Here is a 24,068-nt window from a genome sequence, read left to right as displayed (position 1 = left end):
TCTACTCCTTTCAATAGGTGAACTTCCACCAATGATCATGTCGTGCACATTATACAAAATATGCCATTTCAAACACAATTCACAACCTCATATCATATTCACACCTTTTACTCACTCCAACAAAGCCCACATATCAAAGATTACATATAGCACATTTTAATATTAATATACTTGAAAATTATCATCATGGATCATATGAGTAACATGCATGCTACTATTCTAGTCGATTCAACATATAGTCACACATTTCAATCATCACATTGCTAGAGTTTGCATCAAGAATTTTCAAACATCAAACAAGTTTCAAATCATTAATTTTCACAAATAATTAATTAAAATACAGCTATATAAAACTAAATTTTCCCTAATTACCTCAAAATTTTAAGAAGTCAAAGGTTTACCCCTCAATATAACTACTTCTAAAGATTCTTTTCAAGCTCGAGTGGTGCCAATACCAATAATCTACAATGAAATCACAAGCATATTCATCAATATCCCTCTTTGAATAAATTTTCCAACCTTAACTTTACATTCTCACTCTATTAACATTATAATTACACTACCCATCATACTCAATAGGTTTACTAGGTTTCATTGACTCATATTATCATTAATGAGTCATTAAACCATCATTAATGGTCATCAACATTCCAACAACCTTAATAAATACCAATTTTTGGATATTAATGGCTCTGAACCACTAACCACTCACAAAACCATTAATGTAGGCTTTACATACTCTAAACAACTTCCATTATATCCATTTTACTCAATGGGTTCAAATCTATAACTCATATAGATTGAAAATTACTTTCCCAACTCAAGCCTTAACTTGGTTCCTCATAACAATAGAAGAGAAGTGAAGAGAGAAGTGCAATGCAATACCTTGGATGTTAGGAAGCTATAAAATATCTCTAACGGGATCTAATATTGCGCCATAACAAAGCTAAAGTTGTGCCTTTCATTTTCTTACCCTCTTCTCTTCTGGTTTTTTCACATAGACACGAACTAATTTAGCAAATGTTTAGTCATGCGTCACAGTACATGTACCCTTCCATTACATCTTATGGGATAGAGAGGCTTTCCTTCATGGTTTTGCCTTTGTGCGCCGTTGATAAGTCATATTTGTTACACACTTTTCTTAGGCATTTAGGACCACATTTCATGATAGAAAACCCTAACATGTGCATTCTAGGTGTTAAATTAGGGTTTTAGGCTCTAATAAGAAAGTGTGCATGTTAGGGGTATTTTGGTCATCATTGCACTTTTTTGGGAATTCAAGGGAAAATTGAGAATATGTGTTCATTAGTTTTAGGGTCATTTTTATATGTTAAAACCCTCCATATGCATTGATATCACATTCTTAGTGCAATTTTGCTTAAGTGTTCAAATACATGCATTAAGGGTAATTTGGTCATAAAATGCACTTTTTTACCAAATTAGGGTTAAGCTTGAGATTTATGTTTTTTTATGAGTTAAGATGAGTGGTCTAATTATTTTTTATTAATTCATCCTAGGTTAAAATTTATTAGGAAAGGACAACATTTTAAGGTTGTCTCCTTAAGTGTTTCTAATTAGCCTTTGATTTTAGTTCAAGTGTGTGCTTATCTACACTAGAGTTTCGTGAGGCTTCATATTCATTTTCCTTTAGTCATTTTAATACCTTAGATGAATTAAATATTTTTTATCTTAGTCTACTTAAATGAATGTCACACTATAGTTATTTGATTATTTGATTTAATTGTGATTTAGGTGAATAAGTATAACAAATAAAGACATAACTCAATTGGCACATGGGGAAGCTTGAGCACGAAATTTCAGACCTGAATGGGCTTCAAAATGGTGTGATTTATCACGTCTAATAAGGCACACATGAGGGTCCATGCACTTGCACACAAGCGATCAAGTTAACTTGAAGCTCAAGTTAATTGCAATGTGTTTGAAAAGCTTGGAGGCAAATTTCATATCTAAATTTGAGCTTCATTTGGAGTGAATTCCAAGGAAATGAAGGGAGCATAAGAGCTTATCATATCCATGTACATATGGGATTAGAAGAGAAAGTATTGGAATTCTAACCAAAGTGACTTGCAACCAAGACTATCCTTAACTTCACTTGACCTTATGACTTGTAATTAGTGTTGTAGCAACTTTAGTAGGCGAACACTCCAATTTCATCCAATAAAACTTCTTAGCTAGGATTAGATTGAATTTTCAGATCATTCATTCATATTTTCAGATTTAAAACTTTAAGTTCATCGAATCCTCTCACTTCTCTCTCTACACTTCTCTCTCTACACTTCTATCATCTTTCCTCCATATCTCTCAATCTAACCATCCGAATTTTACCAAACCACCACCATTCTCTTCCTCTTTTCTTCCTCTACATACTCTAATAGCTTTCATTAGGATCAAACCAAGCTATCTTTGGGTGAAATCATGGTGAAGAAGACTATAATCTTAGAGCTTCATCTTGATCATCACTTGAAGATGCAAGGCAAAATTCTTGAAGGAGCTACTATGTGGAGGAGAAAATCTTGAGTTTGTATTATTTTCTTATTGGATTTGAATTTCTTCTCTCTAATTTTCTCTCTCTGGAATTACAAATTTGTTTGACTCTTATCTTAAGTGATGATTCTTTTGATTGAGAGAAGCTTGTTGTAACTTGAGTTTTGTTATGTCTAGTGCATAATTTTGGCCTCTTCAAGTTTATTCAAAATCTTGGTTAGCTTGATGAGTTTAACATGTTTTCTTGCTTGTATAATCTTGCCAACTTTAATGCATGTGAATATATCTTCATGAATCATAATCTTGAGCATGTTGATTCCTTCATATGTGCTAGACCTATTTGACTCATGTTTGTAACACTTTGATTAGGCTTAATGTTAGCTTTTTCCTTGGCTCACTCTAAGACCATAATCTTGGATTGGAGTTAGTCAAGGTATTAGCTAAGTCTTGGTTAATACAATAAAACCAAAGAGAAGAGAAAGGAAACCAAACTAGCTAGGTTGTAATCAAACAAGAATAGGTGACCAATTCCATATATAAGTTCCTACTTTTAATAGGTTTACACACACCCACTTCTTCATTCACCTTATAATTAGGTTAATTAGCTCAATTAGTTTTGAGGTTAAATCTGTCCCAAATCACACTTAACTTGTAACACACTTCAAACCTAAGTTTTCAACTAAGCCTCCTCATAGAGATCAACCTAGGTTCACACTAGTACTACATTAATGTAGCTTAGTATTATTTTACTAGGGTAGCAACAACCTTAGTCAGCCTTGTGGCACAGAGAACCTTTCTTCAAATTTTTCTCTTCTTTCTATGCCTGGATGACTCAACTTCACTTTGGACCTGTATTTAGGGTTGAAAACACAATCAAATACACTAATCAAACCTCTTTGATCACACAGCTCATCAATTCACTAATTATCCTTATAATCTTAATCAATTGGGTTTTAAAAATATAGGATGTTACAAAGAACTTCGGCATTGCTGCTACAATCGGAGAAGGAAGGAGTAGAGGGCAAAAACGTGCATAGGGGAGGGATTTGAGCAACGTTGCTACTCGAAGAGAGAAGAAGGAACTCAATGATGATGCAACACAAGGGAGGCGAAAATTTGGCATCGTTGAGCATGAAGAGGGAGAGGACAAGGAACGAATGGGGAAGTAGAGGAGAAGAAGAAATCGCTATCTAGACCTTTTGCAATGGCAAACGAAGCTCTAACGCACACCCATGTCAGCATCGGTTGGAGATGATAGATAAAGGCTGAGAAATGGAAGGGCGAGCATCTGAAACTCTCTTACTCTTACACTCACAGGCACAAAACAAATCAAGGGAAATTGAGGCAAGAAGCTTCCCTTGCATTTAATCTCTTATATATATATATATATATATATCCACTTCTTTCTATGCACAAGCTGTCTTTCACCATCACTAGAGAAATCAAATCAAATAGCTGACAATCGAATGGGTTGATGGGTGGTCACCAAAGTTTAAAACTCTCTATCCTTTTTTATTTTTAATTTTGATTTTTTTTACTTGTTTTGAAATGTGGATATGAATCTTCTTTTGTTGAGAATGTTAATTGTGGCTACGGATCATTTGAAATGTTTTTATTTATGGATCTAAAATTTTCTTTTGTTGGATCTAAACTGTCAAGAGAGGAAGAGGAAGGCACAAAAAATGGAGGAATTGGGTGGTAGAGGAAGGCAGATCATGTAACACCATAACCTTACTAATTAAAAACTTAAAAGATTACCCCTAAAACTACTCTAAAATTACTTTAAAAACCTTAAAGTTATTTTAGAAAATCTAAGTTTTTTTAAAAATCATATTTCTTTTTACGAAACTAATTTCTCTGTGTCCATAACTAGCAAATTTTTCATAACTTCAAAACATTGCTTTAAAGTCTCTGGTCATCTCAAATATTTATTCTTTGCCTCAAATCTTATTCTACGAGTCCTCAGGTCTAATAAAAATTTCACATTTATAGATTAAATATTCTAAAATCTCATAATAGATTTAGATATATTATTAGAAAAATTTCCTATTAGCAGAAAGACCTCAAAAAATCTAATAGATCCCACCTTATATTTTTCACTTTCTAGAATCCAAAAACTAAATAGATGGATAGACAGAACATAATATCTAAAACACTTACCCAATTTTAGGAAGACTAAAATCATCTTTGAAATATCTTATCACGAACATAAGTTCTAAAATTTCAATGACTCGCGTTCCTATCTCTCTCTTTCTCGAACATTGCCGCCATAAGGAAATCAAGAACGAACGGTGCACTTATACTTTCTGATTGCTTAGGTTTAGATTAAATGGGTGGGAGTGGGCCTTGGGCGCACACCTAAAACCTTTTATAAAAATTTGTGTATATGTCTTTATTCTTTTTTATCTTTACTTATCTCTGTGTGCGTGTGTGTTACATTATACATTTTATTTTGAATCCTTCATAATATTATCATTTTGCTAGAAACTAAATCCTTATAATTTATCATATTTTGGGTAAAGTCTCTCTCTTTATTATTTTGCTTATTTTATAGATTTCTAATTCTCAACATATAATCAGAAAATCTTTGGATATATTGAAATTCCCTTTTCATGCTTCACAATTATCTATAATTATTTTATTACCATGAGATTAAAATTTATGATGTCTTAAAACACCTTTGAGAAGGATGAAAGAAGGAGACACGTGTACTTCACGTCATCTTAAATTGGTCAACATTTGCCTAGGTAGGTAGCATAATGGTCAAAGGTTTTATCATTAACAGTTTGGTCACAAATGCATTAGCTAAAATAACTCTATGAACACTCATGCATCCTTCCTCTTTTTATGATATTGAAAATTTCTGGCTGACAACTTTATAAGTATTTTTATCTCTTTATCCCTTAGCTTGTGAATAATGTCATAATTTGAGAGATTTGACTGATGATACTATTTATACTAGTTATTCCATCGCATGCTAGTTTATATTTTAATTTTAAAAATGTCTCATGGCGCCAGAGATTTCAAGTGAAATATCAAATATGTACTTGACTTGTGGCCGATTCTTGAGGAAGCGTTAGAATAAAAATATTAAGAATAATAGTTTAGAGAAATCTAATAAGAGGGCGAGTCAAGCGCGGGAGCGCTCGATCACCCATCGGCTCCTATAACATATTAGGGAAAATGGGCAAAATATTTAAAAAGATTGTTGCTTAAGAATATTCAGTAGTTTCAAGTTAAAAAAAAAAATGCACGAGTATTCATGAAGTTAATTTTTTTTTTTATATATCTGTAAACAAATCATTACTACAATATAACGGTCAATATCTTTGAATTTTAATAGTTTAATCACAGATGCACTCAAAAAATAACTTCATACACATTTATATATATTTTTTTTTCTCACTTTAGATTATTGAATTCTCTTGGCCAATGACTTCTTACAAATTTTGGCCTTTTTGCCCAACATATTAAAACCCAGATTCGTTCATTTCATTAATCGACTTGAGTATTATTTACACACAACTGTCTCTGATAATATTCAACTAATTTTAACCCAATTCTTTAATACACGTAAAGTTTTCGCGTAAGGTCCTTTATAATAAAGACAAAACAGTTTTTGGTATAAGAGAAATGCATGGACACGAATAATTTTTTCCTCTTAAACTATAAAGTTGACTTTGACCATCATTAGCTGTTAATATTTCGACTAGAAATTTCAAAGGTAAAGGAGTATTTCTATCTCTAAAGTATTCTTTGATAAGTATCCAGAACTTTACACTATTTAATATATCATTTTTGCATTTAAAGTAATTAAAACATAACATTTTCTACCCTGACATTAAATAATAAATGTTGTTTATTAATATGATGTGAGAGAAAGTGTTTTTGACTATCAAATAGATATTTGTGAGCATTTAAGTTCGAGGAGAAAAATGTTACATTTTAATTATTTTAGAGACGTAATGCTAAAACAAATAGTTTTGAGTGTTGAATGGTTCTCGAGAAAATTTAGAGAATTTCAATTAAGGATTATAGATGTGACTTAACTGCTAGTAGATTAAAAAAAAAATTGAAACTTCAATTCAGTCTAAGAGAACTAAAGTAAAAATATTTTCAATGGTAAAAAGACCAAACTACCCTTCACTTGTTATGCAAAATCATTAGTTTTAAATTTTTTACTTTACTTGTTAATTTATATAAATATAATTTGTAAATTACATTCATTTGTTAATAATTTATAACTGATATTAGTAAATTGACAAGTAAAATTAATAATTTAACAACTAATATTGTTGTTTCTTGATTGAACAACTAATGTTGAGTCTTGTATAATTATTGGCATGTAAATTAACAACTAATTATTCATCAAATTTACAACTCATATTAGTAAATTAATAAGTAAAGTAAAAAAATTAACAACTAATTATTTTACACGATAAGTAAAAGGGTACTTTAGTCTTTTCATCTTTAAAATTATTTTTACTTCAATTCCCCTAAACTGAACAAAATTAAGTTTTAAATTTTTTTTAAACCCATTGGTAATTAAATCCCATCCATGAACCTCAATTGAAATTCTCCTAAAATATTGTGAGGACAAAAATGCAAATTTACCCATATTTCAACGCACTAGCTTGCCATGCAAATTATTATTATTATTAATTTTTTGGATAAGCTGCAAATTATTATTAATCTAATTGGATGGATGTCGGCAGTAACAATTTCACCAATTTCAGCGCACTAGTTATTAGTTATGCAAATTTTATAATTCTTATATATTTTGGTAATTAGAAACAATTAATCCATAAGTTTTCATAGTGTTTTTAATTTTAAATTAAGTTTCTAATTTTTTTTTGTTTTAATTAAGTCCTTACATTTTAATTTAGTAGATATGTTAATCCCTTGAAGTTAAAATTATTAATGAATGATTAATGTTTCCATAAAACAAAAGCACTTTTAAAATTTATGTTCAATACTTCTGGAAAAAAAAATCAGAAAACCTGATTTAATACAATGTTTATAATTTTATTAATTTTTTAAAAATTATATATGTATAAAAATCAGCTAAAATACATGACCTAATAATATAAATTTTGACTTATTTCTAAAATTTTATCATCTCTTTTTTAAATAAAAAGTTTAAGGATTTTAACTTTCAAGGATTAACATACCTAACAAATTAAATTATAGAAGTTTAATTAAAAGAAAATAAACTACAGAAACCTTATTTAAAATTGAATAAATCTATAAGGATTTGCATATTAATTTTTCCTTAAAAATAGGAAAAAATCACAGTGAAATTGCCATGTAAATATATATTTTGGTTATTTTATTATTGCTATATGTTTTGGTAATTTCAACAAGTCTTCTATCTAATAAAATACCACAAGTTGACATTTAAATATAACAAATTTCCTCATTGTCTTGAGGGTATATTTTTCATTTGGAGAAAAATTACAAGTAGGGAATATACATTTCATAAGTTTGCATCTCTTACCCTTAATATTTTGCATCTTTTAAATTAAATAAAAAATATTTAAGCTTAAATATATATAATATTTGAAACCTTCTGAATTTTTTTTTTCCCAAAAACACATGGGACGTGGACCTCAGCCCATGTGGAGCCACCACATGTATTGAGGTAACTCCACAATTATTTTTCTACCAAAAAAAAACTCCACAATTATTTTGCATTTTCAATTTATTGAGAATATATATTATAGTTAAAAAAAAACAACATAACAAGCGCTAACTAAAATGCGTGAGATGTTTTTCTTCCTTATGATGGATATATAAATTTATTTTTTTTAAAAAAACTTATACTTACCTCCCTTCAAATCAAACGATGGCTTATAATTACTTTTATTTGGGTCAAAATATTCTTATATATCTGTGTATGATGGCAGTATGTACATGTATATTTTACTTATATAGGGAAACATTACGTTATCTAATGGACTGCCAGGAGATGAGGTATCAATTCTCAAATTATTTGATTATAGAATTATACAAAATTTAAGTTAAATTTCAGAGACTTAAACTAAGATTATGATAGCTTCCAACTTTAAGGAACGCTTATAAAAATATTTAATAACTGCTCATCAACAAGAAATTTGAACTCGCAATATTGTGAATATAAATTATCCACGCCAGAGCACATGTCCTCTCTGTCGAAGAAATTAAAACAATAATTTAATAAACACAAGTAAAATGAGAACTCACCGAAAAAAAAAAAAAAACTAGTTCAGTTAGTGAAAAGAGCCTTTAGACTTGGCTTGTAACATATCCATTTACTGAATAAAAAAAAAATCTGTGCATTTTAATTTCTCAAGTTCATCACTCAAGAATATACAGCATCCCTAGGACAATGAAATTTAAAACTCAAGTCCTGTCCAACAAAATAATTTCCCCCTCCTTTTTTTTTTTTTCATCTCCACCCCTTGCTATAATAATATATCATCCAGTGTATGGTATAAAATGGTAAATTATTTACCAATAGTCCAAAGTTCAATCTGATCCATCTTCACTTCCAGTGGTAGAGGGACGGGACCAATAAGGGCTATGCCCCCACCCCCAATTTTTTTAAATATTTTTTATCTTATATAAATGTTATATATTTTCAGCCCCTTTAAAATTTATAAAAACTTTATAGTAGTAATCTCTCCATTCTTAAATCCTAGCTTTGTCCTTGTGCATTCTATCAAATCAAAGGCCCTTATTTAAAAGACAATAAAGAAATAATAAAAATACATTGAACATATAACAGAATAATGATGATGATGATGATATATAACAATAAAAATAAAAAGAATAATATGGCCCTACCCAAAAAAAAAAGTCATAGACGCACTAAACAATTTTCCCGGCTGGCGCGCGCTTAATTATAAATAGAAATAACATCAATTATTGTTAATTTATTACGTTATTCTCTGCGTGTGAGTGAGTTTTGGGCCTATAAATAATACATTGTTCCTCACATTGTCCTGCTATTTAATTAATGCTTTATTTTCGGTATACGATCCCAATCAATTAGGAAAGCTAGGTACCGACTCGATATGCGCAAAAATTAAAAATAAAAATACCCGCCAAACATGAATGAGTAGTCCCAGTCAATGCAACACAAGGATCAATATATTGACCTTTTCATCGTGATGACCGCGTATTCTTTGATTAATTACAAGTACTCATGCGTACCCATTATGTACTCGCTAGTCGCTAGATGCCTTGTACAAAAATTATACATTTTCTTTTCTTTTCTTTTCTCTTTACCGACATGATAATCCTTCAAGGAATCTGAGTATTTTTTACATCCTAAATTATAAGATACTTTAGATAAAATTTTATATATCAATAAACCTTATTAAATATACTTAACAATCTTATTTTTTCAAAATAAAAATGTAAACTTTCAAAAATACTCTTCGTTTAATAACCTAAATCTATACATAATTAGTCTTAAATAGAGAGAGGGGGTAATATTGAAATAAGCTTATTTAATAATCAAAGTATCTTTATGGTTGACAGCTATGAGACTTATCTCTTGAAAAATCTCAGTATTCCCTCTATACTGAATTATAAAATACTTTTAAATAAAATCTCATATATCAATAAACTTCATTAAATACACTTTACAACTTTATTTTTTCAAAATAAAAGTGTAAACTTTCAAAAATACTTTTCATTTAATAACCTAAATCTACACCTAATTAGTATTCAATAGAAAAAAAGAAGGGATAATATTAAAATAAATTTATTTAATAAAATATTAATCTTTTCAAAGTATCTTATATTTTGGGATGGTAAATTTTTTCCAAAAGTGTCTTATAATTTACAATAGAAGGAATATCATTTAAGGGTGTCTTTTCCCAAGTGTTTTATTTTTAATACACACATTTTCAAGAACCAAATTCTAAAATGTTGGGCCCAGACTACTACTACTTTTACCACACCCACTTGATAAAATTATAGGTTTTCTAAATAAATGGGATTCACATGCATGCATGTATGACTCATGTATATTAGAAAGTGACCTCCATTGCAAGTTGAAATTAATTGTTTAATCCTCCAAGAAGATGATCAACCAGGAGAGGTTTCTTCTTAATTGGCCAATAAGACTATACTATTTTAATCATCTCTCTCGAGTTTCAATGGTCCATTTACATTATAAATACCCCCCCACATTTACTAGACTAAATCAGGTTGCTTGAATTATCTTCAGGCTAAACAATAAACCCGCTCTCATAGTTGATATAGAGAGAGTATTCATATAAGCTAGAGAGAAGAAGCTAGTAAGTATGAGCCCTACCATGGACAATCATGGTCAATATGATGTTTCTCTTGATGCCATGTTGCTAGCGAGTGCTCAGCTTTACCCTGCAGTGTTAAATGCTGCCATTGAGCTCGACCTCTTCAAGATCATCGGTGAGGGAAACCCTGAGGGCATGTCACCCTCTGAAATTGCTTCCGGGCTTCCAAATCCACATGCTGACACCGTTCGCCGCCTCGATCGGTTGCTGTGTTTGCTTGCTAGTCATTCTGTTTTGACTTCTTCATCCAGGAAGGTTGATGAAGATGGTAGGATTGAGAGGCTTTATGCTCTATCTCCTATTGGTAAATACATGTTCCCTGATGAGGATGGAGTCTCTTATGCTTCAGTCTCCAGATTAAGTTACCATCCAGCTTATATAAAAGTTCGGTAAGTATTTCTTGTTTTGACTTGTGTATAGCTAGGCGTTAGGGAAAATATATGTGCTTTTAACGTACGGTCGATATATATTCCTGTAATGAAGACTTACGCAGGAACAAAGACTTGCATGAACACTTAATTTAATATCTCGATGAACTATTCATGATGTAGATATGTGTTTAATTAAATGTTAGGTCGCTGTGATAAGTTTGGGTCAAAATATAAATCATTTCACCCTTAAGGGTTCTTTAATTTTTAAAAATTGACACCTTAAGTTGACTTTTAAATAAAGTAAAGATAGAAATAGTGATTTGAGACAGAAAATGGGGTGAACTTTTAACATATAGCTAGGTCTCAGAGAAGAGAAAATATAATATTCTCTCTCATAAATGATGAAACTCTCTCTTGGTCGTCTTATTATCGAATTTTTTTCTAGGATTTTTTTCAAAATATTGCTATTTAATTACCCTGGTCCTAATTTTCCTTAATTTTATCCATATTTAAATAAGTTTCGATCTGAGCTAGCTAAAGAGATTAACCTATCTTAGTGGCATATGGTGTGAATGACAATGGCAGGGAAAACATCAAGCAAGTGATACTGGACGAGGAAGAGGACCTGTTTAAGAAAATTCACGGGATGTCCATGTTTGAATACATGAAAAAAGATCCGACCTTCGAAACTGTTTTCCATAAGGCAATGGCTGATCTTTCATTCATGCACATGAAGCAGATCCTTGATAACTACAAAGGATTTGAGGGAATATCAACACTTGTTGACGTTGCTGGCGGCGTTGGCCAAAGCCTCAAAATGATCGTCTCTAAGTACCCTTCAATTCAAGGCATTAACTTCGATTTGCCGCATGTTGTTCAACATGCCCCATCCCATCCAGGTAATTAAATATCTCAGTCTCTTGATGCTACTTCAATTAATAAATTGTAATATTTCCCTATGGGCTAACAAGATTTTCCTTGGATTATCAAAGGAATCAAGCATGTTGGAGGAAGCATGTTCGAATGTGTCCCAGAAGGTGATGCTATAATGATCAAGGTCAGTGTGTGTAGTTGGCAATAGCTGTTAAAATCATCGTCTGAGTCATGCCCAAAGGTACTATCTTTAAGAACTATTCGGTCACATAGGGTTAATTGCACAGTAGTACCTTAAGATTAAACAAACTCTACCTACAAAATGAACAGGGATTTAGAGTAACTTAGGAGAAGCATAATGTGGGGACAAGAGTGCCGGAAAGCTTGGGATAATTCTCTCAGCTATGCAGACCGGACTGCCTTTTACAGGCAAAGATCACAGTAGCACCAACCAACAAAAAACCGATTAATAATGCCTTGATCATAATTTAAAGACAGTTTCAGAAAATAATGAGTTTTGATAGCCATAAATAGTGTTTAATATTATTAATGAAAAATAATTATTTCTTTTGAAATGCCAATATGTTATTAAAATATCCTACACTTTTGACACAAGAACTTCACATAAATCCAAAGTTTTGATATAATTAATGATATGCTGGGGGGGGGTGTGTTTTGTTGCAGGCTACCACTCATAACTGGGCAGATGACAAGTGCATAAAAGTTCTGAAAAATTGTCACAAGTCCCTCAAGAAAGGAGGGAAGCTTATTGTGATTGACCTGATAATGCCAGAAACATTAAATGCAACAGCCAGCGATAAATATGTAGCGATTCTTGACAACATCATGTTTTTGCAAGCCGGTGGGAAGGAAAGAACAGAGAAAGAATTGGAAGCTTTGGGCAAAGCTGCTGGGTTTTCCAGCTATCGTGTTGCTGCTCGTGTTTTCTCTTCTGCTTTGGGAGTCATTGAGTTTTATAAATAAACCAACTAAATAGAAGCAAATTGTTGCCTGTGATGTGAAGGGACAAGTGATTTTTTTTTTTGAATAAAGAAAATGGGATATGTATGTAATGCTTATATATATATATATATATGGAGTTTGCGTCTTTTCTTTATACTGTACCATTGGAGTTTTGTTCTATTTTTATATTACGTAAGGCACAATAAATAACAAAGTGTTGTTGTAAGTGAATATATTTTTAATTAGTTATGTACAATTCAGCACCTTTTTTAAACTCTGCGCAACATGAGTTTTACATCAAGTTATCGTATTATTATATGATATATTATGTTTTTGCATTTAAATTAGTTATTCAAACAAAAATATTTTATATTATATGTCACAGTGAATAAATAAAAATATAATTATTGATTCAGTAGCACTTTTCAATCATTAATGATGAATGTCGTGGGTGAATAAATACAATTTTTTCAAATTTTAAGCAGAGAAGTAGTTTATCGGATATGCACACAGATTATAAGAAATGCTTAAAGATATCAAAAAAAAATTAATATTAATATTATAATGAAGGGTTATATATATATATATATATATGTTAAATGATTGCAACCAACTTGCAATTTGACTTTAGTTGTGAACTTGGGATTAAAAAAAAATGCCTTCATTCTATTTTTGCAACTTGGCATTAATAATAATACCTTATCTTTTACATGTATATGCAATACACAACTGTATAAATCCTTATCAATTTCATCATTTCATTTTGAAAGAAGCAAGAAAAATATGTAGAAGTGTCTTATCTATTATTGAGCTGAAGGGTACAATATATACATCAAGAAAAAGACAACCTAATAATGATTAATAATTACATAATAATATTAGATAATATTCTTAATAATGACTGAGATATATATACAATAATGATAAAATATTTGAAGAATATTCTAGATAATATTCCCCCTCAAACTCAAGATGGTTTGATCGAGAGCAACTTGAATTTGTCTACCAAGAAATGAAAGTGGCCTGGATTAAAAGACTTTGTAAACAAGTTTGCCAATTGATATTGGTTCGAATTGGAACAAGTTGGATGGTGCCCCTAACAACATGTTACCGAGTGAAATGGCAGTCAATCTCAATATGTTTGGTTCGTTCATGATACACATCATTGTGAGCAATCTTGATTACAACTTAACTATCACAATAGATGTTTGTGGAGGAGCTTTGAGATGCTCCTAGCTCGTTAAGTAACCAACGAAGCCAAAGTACTTCAGTGGTGGTGTCTGCTAGTGCACGGTATTATGATTTAGCACTGGAGCAGGAGGCTAAAGTTTGCTTCTTACTTCTCCAAGAGATGAGGGAATGGCCGAGGAAGATACAAAAACCAGTGTAGATCATCGATCATCACAATCACCACCCCAATCAGCGTTAGAGTAAGCTCGTAGCATAAGAGAAGAGCTAGTAGAGAAGTGAAGCCCATGATATAGAGTGCCTATGATATACTGAAGGATCTGAAAAACTGCTGCACAATGAGTAGTTCGAGGCTCTGACATAAACTAGCTAATAATGTGGACTGCATAAGCAATGTCAGGGCGGGTCACAGTAAGATAGATGAGGCCCCTAATCAACTGGATATAATGAGTGGGATTATCCAATAAGGTGCCATCAGTGGAAGTATAGTGAACATTTGGCTCGATAGAAGTATTTTCAACCTCCTCATCAAAAAGATGAGCTCCAGATATCAAATCAATAGCATATTTGACCTAAGAGAGAGAGATACCATCTCTCCTATAATGGACCTCAAGTCTAAGAAAATAGTTCAAGTTACCAAGATCCTTCATTTCAAATTGCTGCCTCAAGTATATCTTAAGCTCGTGGACTCCTATATCATCACTACTTGTGATAATCATGTCATCAACATACAACAATAACAAAATAATACTACAAGCAATAGGTCAAACAAAAGAGCTGAGTTGTGAGGACTACAAGTGAAGCCTAACTGACTTATAATGTTACTAAACTTAGCAAACCATGCACGAGGAGCCTACTTGAGCCCATATAAAGCTCGACGAAGATGACAAACCTTATCTTTCGGATGCTGATACCCAGGTGGAGGCTTTATACTCACTTCTTCCTCTATATCTCCATTCAAAAAAAGCATTTTTAACATCCATCTGATGAAGGGACTAGTGCTTAACAACAGCAATGGCTAGAAGATTATGAATAGAAGTCATGTGTGCAATAGGTGCAAAAGTCTCCTCATAATCAACACTATATTCCTGTGTAAACCCTTGGGCCACCAAGCGGGCCTTACATTATTTTAAAGAGCCATTAGAATGAGTCTTATTTTTGTATACCCATTGACAACCAACAAGAGTTTTACCAGAAGGAAGATCAACAAGATCCCAAGTGTACATTTTCTTCAAAGCTTGTAATTCTTCATTCATAACTTGCTGCCATAAGGGATCACAAGAGGCTTCCTTAAAGGATTTAAGTTCCTGTAACTGGAGAACAGTGAAAAAACAATGGTAATCACTAAGGTAAGAGGGCGGGTTTCTTATACAGTGGGGCCGAGTATCATCGGACAATACGGGCTCAAGAGACGTGGCTTGTGTGGAAACATCTTGAGGCGTAATAGTAGTCATATCAGAAGTAGGCGTAGTATTGGTAGTGAGCTCTACAGGAGAATCTGCATCAAATCACTTGGAAAAAGATCAACCGAAGGATTTGTGAAAATAGAAGGTGAAGGAGGAGAAACGAAGGAGAAATCAGTTAAGGATAAAAACATCATATGTTCCCAAAAAACATGACGAGAGATTCAAATGCAAAAAGATATAGGATCCCAGCAATGATAACCCTTATGCTTAGGGTCATAACCAAGAAAACAACAAACACGGGCACGGGCTTACAATTTGGTAGTTTCATATGGAGGGAGGATAACAAAACAGACATAGGCAAACACTTTCAAAAGACTATAATCAGGAGGAATACCATGAAGATGCTTAAAAGGAGAAATATTACCAAGAACCAGGGTAGGAACTCTATTAATGCAAAAGATAGAGGTTAAAGTAGCTTCCCCGCAATAGCATTCAGGACAGGAAGAAGAAATGAGGAGGGCTTAAACTAAGTCAAGAATATGATGATGTTTTCGTTCAGCTTGGCCATTTTGCTGAGAGGTGTAAGGACATGAGTATTGGGAAATTGTACCCTGAGCATTAAGAAATTTGAGCAATTTAGAATCACGGTATTCTAAGGCATTATCACGGTGAAGAATTTTTATAACTTTAGAGAATTGAGTGCAAACCATAATAGCAAATTTAATATAGGTATCAGGCAACTCAGATCAACTTTTCATCATGTAAATCCAAGTATAATGGCAGAAATCATCAATAAAAATTACAAAATATCATGAGCCTCCCATAGAGGTAGTGGGTGTTGGGCCCCAAACATCAGAATGAACTAAATCAAAAGACTCATTAGCAATAGAGTCATTTTTATTAAATCATAAAGTAGGCTGTTTAGTAGTTTGATAAGAGATACAATGAAAAGTCTCAACATCAACATGTTCTAAAAGAGTAGTAAAAAGTAAAGGATGCAAAGCAGTTAAAGACAGATGAGCCAGACAACGATGCCATAATTCAAAGGAAATAGAAGTGGAGGGAGCACACAATCTAGAAGAATTGTATAAGATGAAGTTGATCTCGCCACTTGAAGAAAACTTTAGCATCCTCATCATTTTTAAAATAGCCTCAAAATAGGCTAGTTGGTCCTAAATAGCCTCCATCTTAGAAAGAAACTCAAGCAGCGATTGACCGTTCTCCATTTTGAGAATAGCCAAGTCCTTCTACAGTTGGTATTGATTGGACAAATCAGAAGAGGTATACCGGCTAGTAAGATGATCCCATACCTCCTTAGTAGTTTCAAAGCACCTGAACTATTGATGAATACTCGCGGTAGAAGTATTCCGAAACTATGTTATGATTTGATTATTTTTACTATCCCAATGATCCAACCGATTAGTAAATTTTTGATCATCTTCAAAAGAGGATCTAACAGGAAATGAGACATCTCCAGTAATATATTGCCAAAGTTTCCTACCTTTCAAAAAATGACGCATACTTTCCAATCCATAAGCGATAGTTAGGACCAGTCAACAAAATAGAAATAGGTTGAGCAATCTCAATTTTTTCCATTGAAGAATAAGGGGTAAGGTAAAAAAAAATAAATAAGAAAGAGTCCACACGGATTGGCTTAATCAGAGAGAGAAGTTTCAAAAATTCAATGAGGAAGAAGACAAAATAGATGAAACGAGCAGATGAAAAAAAAAGAGCAGTTGAGGACAGTGTCAAGGATGAAACAAGCAGATGATGGAGATGCAATGCTGGAAGAAAGAATGGAAAAAAATATGGCTCTGGTACTATGAAAGAAGCAAGAGAAATATGGAGAAATATCTTATTTATTATTGAGCTAAAAGGTACAATATATACATCAAGAAAAAGACAACCTAATAATAATTAATAATTACATAATAATATCAAATAATATCTCTTAATAATGACTAAGATATATATACAATAATGATAAAATATTTGGAGAATATTTTAGATAACACATTTCAAGCATTTACGCCTAAAATACATATTAATAGCCTCAAATTTAGTCTTCTTTATATAACACCTCTAACCTTTGAAAATTGATCAAAAACTTCCCTAACCTTCTATTTTGTTGCTTAAAACATCCTACTCTTAACAAAACCGTTAAATCACTAACCTTCTTTGCCATGTCATAATTAATTTTCCACATCAGTGTATGGATATTAAATAGCTTGTAAAAGAATTTTGTTTTATGTTTTCTTTGTCGGCTATGATTTTTTTTTCTCGACATAAAAGATTTGTACAAGAGCTACCGATTATACCGTGCCAATTAATTCCTCGAAGCAAGTTTCATCTCACTTGGGTTTTGCAATATATTATAATAACTTCATCATTCTTTTATGCCATATTTCGTAGCAGTTTGGGTTCAAACAAACAATAATGATGCATATTAGGTTTCTGGTTGTTTCCAGGAGAAAAGAGGAAATATAATGCAGGAGGAGAAATCAAAAAGTTGATTTATACCCTTTATTTATCTTCATAAATGACACAAATATGACAAAATCTCACTTATTTAAATATGAAGAGGAAAATTCTGTTATTATTTTAACAGTTCTGTTCAGGAAAAAGACTACATAAAAATAAAATGTTAAAGAGGTTTTAAATCATATTTTAAATGTTACAGGGTTACTTGCATTTAACTCAAAGCTGATGGAAGTTCTATAAATTTTAGCTAGCATTTAATATATATATATATATATATATAGTTCTCTAGAAGCGCTCCCGTAAGCTACACCTACGAGAACATTTAAAAAGTGCTCTTGTACATATGGAAGCACTAGCTATAGGAGCACCTCTAAACCATGCGCTCCCGAAGGGGGGAAAAAAGCACTCCAATCAGGATTTCTTTTTTTGTTTTTTGGTAGTAGTAGTGTCTGTTTATATTTTGCTTGACCTTATTTATAAGTTACTTTCAATATATTTCATTGAAACTAAAAAAAATCATAAATCTTATTATCTTTATCTTATAAGGACAAAAATGTAAATATAAATATAAAAAATAGTGAAATGCTCTATAAACAAAACCAAAATTAATATTATCTCTCTACTTTATACATAAGACTACAGGAGCATATTGTTGCAATCCACTCAAGTCATAAAATAATTTATGTTACCTTGCATTTGTAAATGTTTTGTAAAAAGTACTAAAGTATATTCCCTCCATCTAATATTATAAGTCACTTTTGAATAAAATCACAGCCCCAATAATGAATTGACTATAAAATTACATACTCTATCCATGTTTACTCTATTTAAGAGGATATTTTAATTAAAAAACCTTATTAATTACCACCCAATCAAGAGTGTTTTTGGAAAAATATCATTAATTGCAGACATGAAATGTCTTATTGTTTTTAACATGATCACCTAGAAAAAATGCTTTATATATATATATATATATATTTTGAGGAAGGAAGTATACAATTAAAACGTCAAGCAAAATGTTTTTGTTTTTTTAACATTTTGTATTGGTGAGAAATGCTAGAATCCTCCTTTTTTTATTGCTATATAATACACGCACATGCGCGCGCATGCATGCATGTAATGATTAGAATTTAAGTTCCCACTCACTTCTTTAAATAATAAGAATCTACAATACTTATAGTATTAGAGTTTGATAATGCTTGTTAATAATTATCGTTAAATATTTCATTTTATCAAATCTTATTCTTATTCATATAAAATTATTCCTCAAACCAAACTTGCCCAAAGTTTAATTAGGATAAAAAATGCTAATTAAAATAATATCTTTTTTTTTTTTATAGTTATACTTCCCAATTCCCTCGTCCTCGTGGTTGGGGCGGTGATCGATGCTGTTGTGGTAGTTCATAACAAGAATAAAGACTGTCAAATCACTACAAAAATATATTGCAATAGCCACAGAACATACCACGGTTATTATTATTATTATTTTTAAGTTGTGGTTAATCCCATGTTTTTTTTTTTGAAAAAAATCATGGCTATAACATTTTTTGTTTTTTTCTAAAATGAATGAAAGCCACGATGGTTTTTGACAACGCGAGCCACGTTTTTTCATTCTTTCCGCCCTTCATTTCAGTTGTCATTCTTCGCAAGCGCTCTTCCTCCCTCTCAGGTGTATGCTAGTTTTGCATATTTCTTTTTTATTTTTTTATTTTTAAGTTATATTTTTATATTTAATATTTTTATTATGTGTTTTCATTTATTTTCAAAAACTTAATAAATTCTCTAACTTACTGCAAATATTTGGTATTTCACTAGATACTTGAGGTAATTTATTTTTTATTTAATATTATATTTAAATGTTTGATTAGATAAAATATCATGTATAGCTTTTAGTTTGTTTTTATATACATTTGATGTCTATGAATGGGATAAATTATTAATTAAATATTTGATCTTTTAGGATGAAATGTGACATGAATTTATGTAGTTATATTTTATTAGATTTAAATCTTTTATTTCGTATTTTTATTTTATATATATAATAATTTAAATGTTAAAATTATATTTAAACTAATTTTTTTTTACTCTGCTTAAATTTATGCTGTAAATGTTGAGATTTTTATTTTTACATTATTTTTATTTGTTTAAATAATTAAAAATATATCTAAATTTTATGCTTCAATATAACAAGCTATAAATATTCTTTTATTTTATACAGAAAATGAATAAATCTTGGATATGTTAACTTCACTATAAGAGAATATATGAATGGTCTAGAAGGATTTTTAGATTTTGCTTTTACTTATAGTGCTGGTGTTGAGGGCAAAATAATTTATCCTTGCCCTAAGTGTAATTTGAGAAAATGAAATGTTTGAGAGGAGGTTTGAAACCATTTAATTACTAAACCATTTCCTCCTGGTTATACATGTTGGATTTTACATGATGAAAAATGTGAATTTAAAGTAACTTCTCCTAGTAGCCTAGTTAATGTAGGAAATTGAGAACAAAGGAATGAAGTTGTTGGTCATATTCATGAATTGGTTTGTGATTCTTTTGGAGCGCAAGAAGAAAAATGAAACTTCAATTCAAGTTGAGGAATCATCACATAATCAAAATCAGAGGATGAGTAAAGATACTAAAGAATTTTTTGAATTAGTGCAAGATAGGTAAGAGCAATTATATAATAGGTGTGAGAAATATTCAAAATTATCATTCTTGATTAGATTGTACCATATTAAATGCTTGTGTGGTATAAGAAGCAAAGCTTTATCTATGATTCTATAATTATGAGCATATACCTTTTCATTTGCTAAAATTTTTGCTTCATTTTATGAAGCAAAAAAAGGTTATTACTAAGTTAGGATTAGAATATAAAAAATTGATGTTTGCCTAATGATTATATATTATATTGGGGGGAAGATGACAAAAGAGAAGCTTGTAAGACATACAATACATCAAGATAGAAATTTATATCCAAAAAGAAAAAATGAGTGAAAAAGCTTGCAAAAGTTTTGAGATACTTTCCACTGAAGCCACGATTGCAACTACTATTTATGTCATCTAAAATTGCAAAGCATATGAGGTGACATGTTGATGAAAAGAATGTTGATGGTTTGATGAGGCATACAAGGGATTTTGAAGCATGGAAATATTTTGATATGACTTATTCAAATTTTGCTTTAGAACCTTGAAATGTGCAGTTGGCATTAGTTATTGATGGTTTCAATCCTTTTGGAACTTTGAGTGGTACTTATAGCATCTAGCTAGTAGTTCTTATGCCTTATAATCTTCCCCCATGGATGTGTATGAAGCAAGGTTCATTTATACTTTCAATGAAAATTCCTAGATGAAAAGCTCCAGGAAATGACATTCATGTGTATCTGTAATCCTTAATTGAAGAACTTTTGGATTTGTAAAATATTAGAGTGGAAACATATGATTTTTATTCCAATGAAATGCTCAAAATGCATGCAACACTAATGTGGACAATTAGTGATTTTCCTGATCTTGAGACATTGTCTGGATGGAATGTTTATATAAGATTAGCATGTCCGACTTGTAATTTTGATTCCACATCATTTTGACGACCTCATGGCCAAAAATGGTGTTATATAGGTCATCGATGCTTTTTAGATAGTACATATAAATTTAGGTTAACTCGTGCTCGATTTGATGGAAAATCAAAGTTGAGAATGCCACTTGAGGTTCGATCAAGGAAAGAAATTTTGAACTAAGTTGAAAGTGTTAATGTGATCTTTGGTAAGGGCAATGATGAAAGAGCTAGAAAAAGGATTCTCTATAGTGGCATAAAGGAAGTATATTTTTTGATTTGCCTTATTAATCAAATAATATGCTCCCCCATCATCTTAATGTGATGCATATTGAGAAGAATGTTTGTGATAATATCATTTCCACATTATTGAATGAGTCTGGTAAATCAAAAGATCATTTACAGGCATGAAAAGTTTTGAAAAGAAATGGGCATTAGGCTAGATTTGTGGCCAAATGATAATGTAAAATTTTGTCCAGCCAAGTTTACATTGAGTAAGTGTAATAAAGATGTTTTTCTTAAAACGTTAAAAAATATTACTGTTCCCTATGGGCATTCGAGTAATATTTATAGATGCATTGATTTGAGACAATAGAAGATTGGGGGCGCTAAAAAGTCATGACTCTCATGTTCTAATTAGCAATTACTTCCATTAGCAATGAAAAATACTCTTCCAAAAGAAGTATCAAATATTGTGTTGATTGATTTATGTTTTATTTTTAGAAAATTGTGTCAAAAGGTCGTGAATGTGAGTGATCTTGATGAGCTTCAAAGTCAAGTTGTCAGCACTTCATGTCATCTAGAAATGATTTTTTGGCTTTCTTTCTTCACCGTCATGGCCCATTTAATTACGCACCTTTTTTAAGAAGCCAAACTTGGTGGTCCTATGCAATATCTAGTATTTCTGCTAGGGGTCAACCCATGTATGGTGATATGCCTTTTAACTTGATGTCACTTATTAATGATAGATTAATACTGGATGCTCTTAATGGTTACCTAAATCAAAGCAAAGAAGGGACACCAATACAGCAAGAGAAGGCTTCCGTGCAAACAAGAAGAGCCCAAGGAACAAGAACCTATACAAAGATAAAGGTGCACTCATTGTTGACATAGTTCTAGAAAAAAAGAATTTTGAGTGACTGTTATAGGAATGTAAAGTCAATATTCTATTTTATGTACATTTTCTTGCTTTTTTCCTAATAATTCATCTTTGTTTTTAGATGAAAGTGAAAACACTTCCATTCAATGCTTAAAAGAAAAAGATATATTTTTGCTTTTAAAACAGTGAAAGAATTTACAGGGAGTAGAATACATTTAATCAACCAATTGGAGATGCTTGTAGGCTTTTGACAAGTTTTATAGGAATTTTTGTGATTAATTACAATAATTTTCCATTAAAATATACTGATCGGCACGAGGTTCCTAACACAATAAAGGATCATGTGAGTGAAAATATTATCAAGGTAAGTAACAAAAAATGATGTTTCTTTTCATAATTGTCATTAACTATAATCAATATATTTGATATTAATAGATTATGGAGGCTCATTTTTTAGTTGATGATGTCAGGCACAAACAATTTCTTCTAAAAGCAATGGAGGAAAAGTGAAAATAATCAAAATATGATTTGTACAAAAATAAACAAGATGGTACCAAATTAGTAGAAGAATTAAAGAATGATATGCCAGATGGTGTCTCTAGAGAAGATTGGGCAACATGTATTGATTACCGTGCAAATCCTAACACAAAGTAAGATTTTATTTTTAGATAATTTTTTCTTAAAATAAAATTCATTTATTAATAATAATTATTTTTTATAGATGATTTCACACAAAAATACTGATAGTAGGGTTCAATTGAAGATTCATCATATGAGTGGAACTTTTAGTTTCACGAGGAGAAGGGGTTATACGATATTTTTTAATTTTTCACATTAAACATTTTTATATATTTTTATTCAATAATAAAGATATCTTTTTCTAGGAAGAAGAAGACAGATGACAAGTGAACTTTGTGGAGCTTTATAAAGCAACTCATTTAAATAAAAAGGGCAATCCTTGTAATGAAGAAATAGCTGCTGCCATTGTGAGATAATAATTATTTTCTTAAAGGTTAATTGAAAATTAAATTAACAAGTCAAATTTTTTCTAATTTCTTTTTTTTTTAATTTTTTAAATAGAAAAAAATTAAAGAATATGAAAGTTAGCATTCATTAGATTCTAGTGTTGTTAATTTTACATATCAAAATATTTGGTTTTGGTATCAAATTATGCATCTTAGGGTTTCATTCTCAACTTTTAGCTATATTTTCTATGTTGATCACGTGAACCCTAATCTTGCTATTTGATGTTGACTCCTCACTTCCAAACCTCAATTTGATATCTTGGGCATTATTTCTTTTCTCTTTCTTTTTTATTCTCTTTTT

The 24,068-nt window shown here is 31.0% G+C and overlaps 1 protein-coding gene across 1 annotated transcript; it reads left to right on the top strand.

Annotated features, from left to right (window-relative positions):
• The first annotated feature begins 10,716 nt into the window (after positions 1–10,716).
• Positions 10,717–13,251, top strand: LOC129288878 (isoliquiritigenin 2'-O-methyltransferase-like). The gene is made up of 4 exons (XM_054925683.1): positions 10,717–11,200; positions 11,768–12,081; positions 12,175–12,239; positions 12,740–13,251. Exons 1-4 carry the CDS (start codon positions 10,800–10,802, stop codon positions 13,037–13,039), a joined length of 1,080 nt encoding a protein of 359 aa, XP_054781658.1. The 5' UTR covers positions 10,717–10,799; the 3' UTR covers positions 13,040–13,251.
• Positions 13,252–24,068: the final 10,817 nt, after the last annotated feature.

Source organism: Prosopis cineraria, unplaced genomic scaffold (assembly GCF_029017545.1).
Source record: "Prosopis cineraria cultivar Desert tree isolate PC_DT_omini unplaced genomic scaffold, ASM2901754v1 PC12, whole genome shotgun sequence".
Classification (NCBI taxonomy): domain Eukaryota; kingdom Viridiplantae; phylum Streptophyta; class Magnoliopsida; order Fabales; family Fabaceae; genus Prosopis; species Prosopis cineraria.
This window is presented reverse-complemented; position numbering and strand designations above follow the sequence as displayed.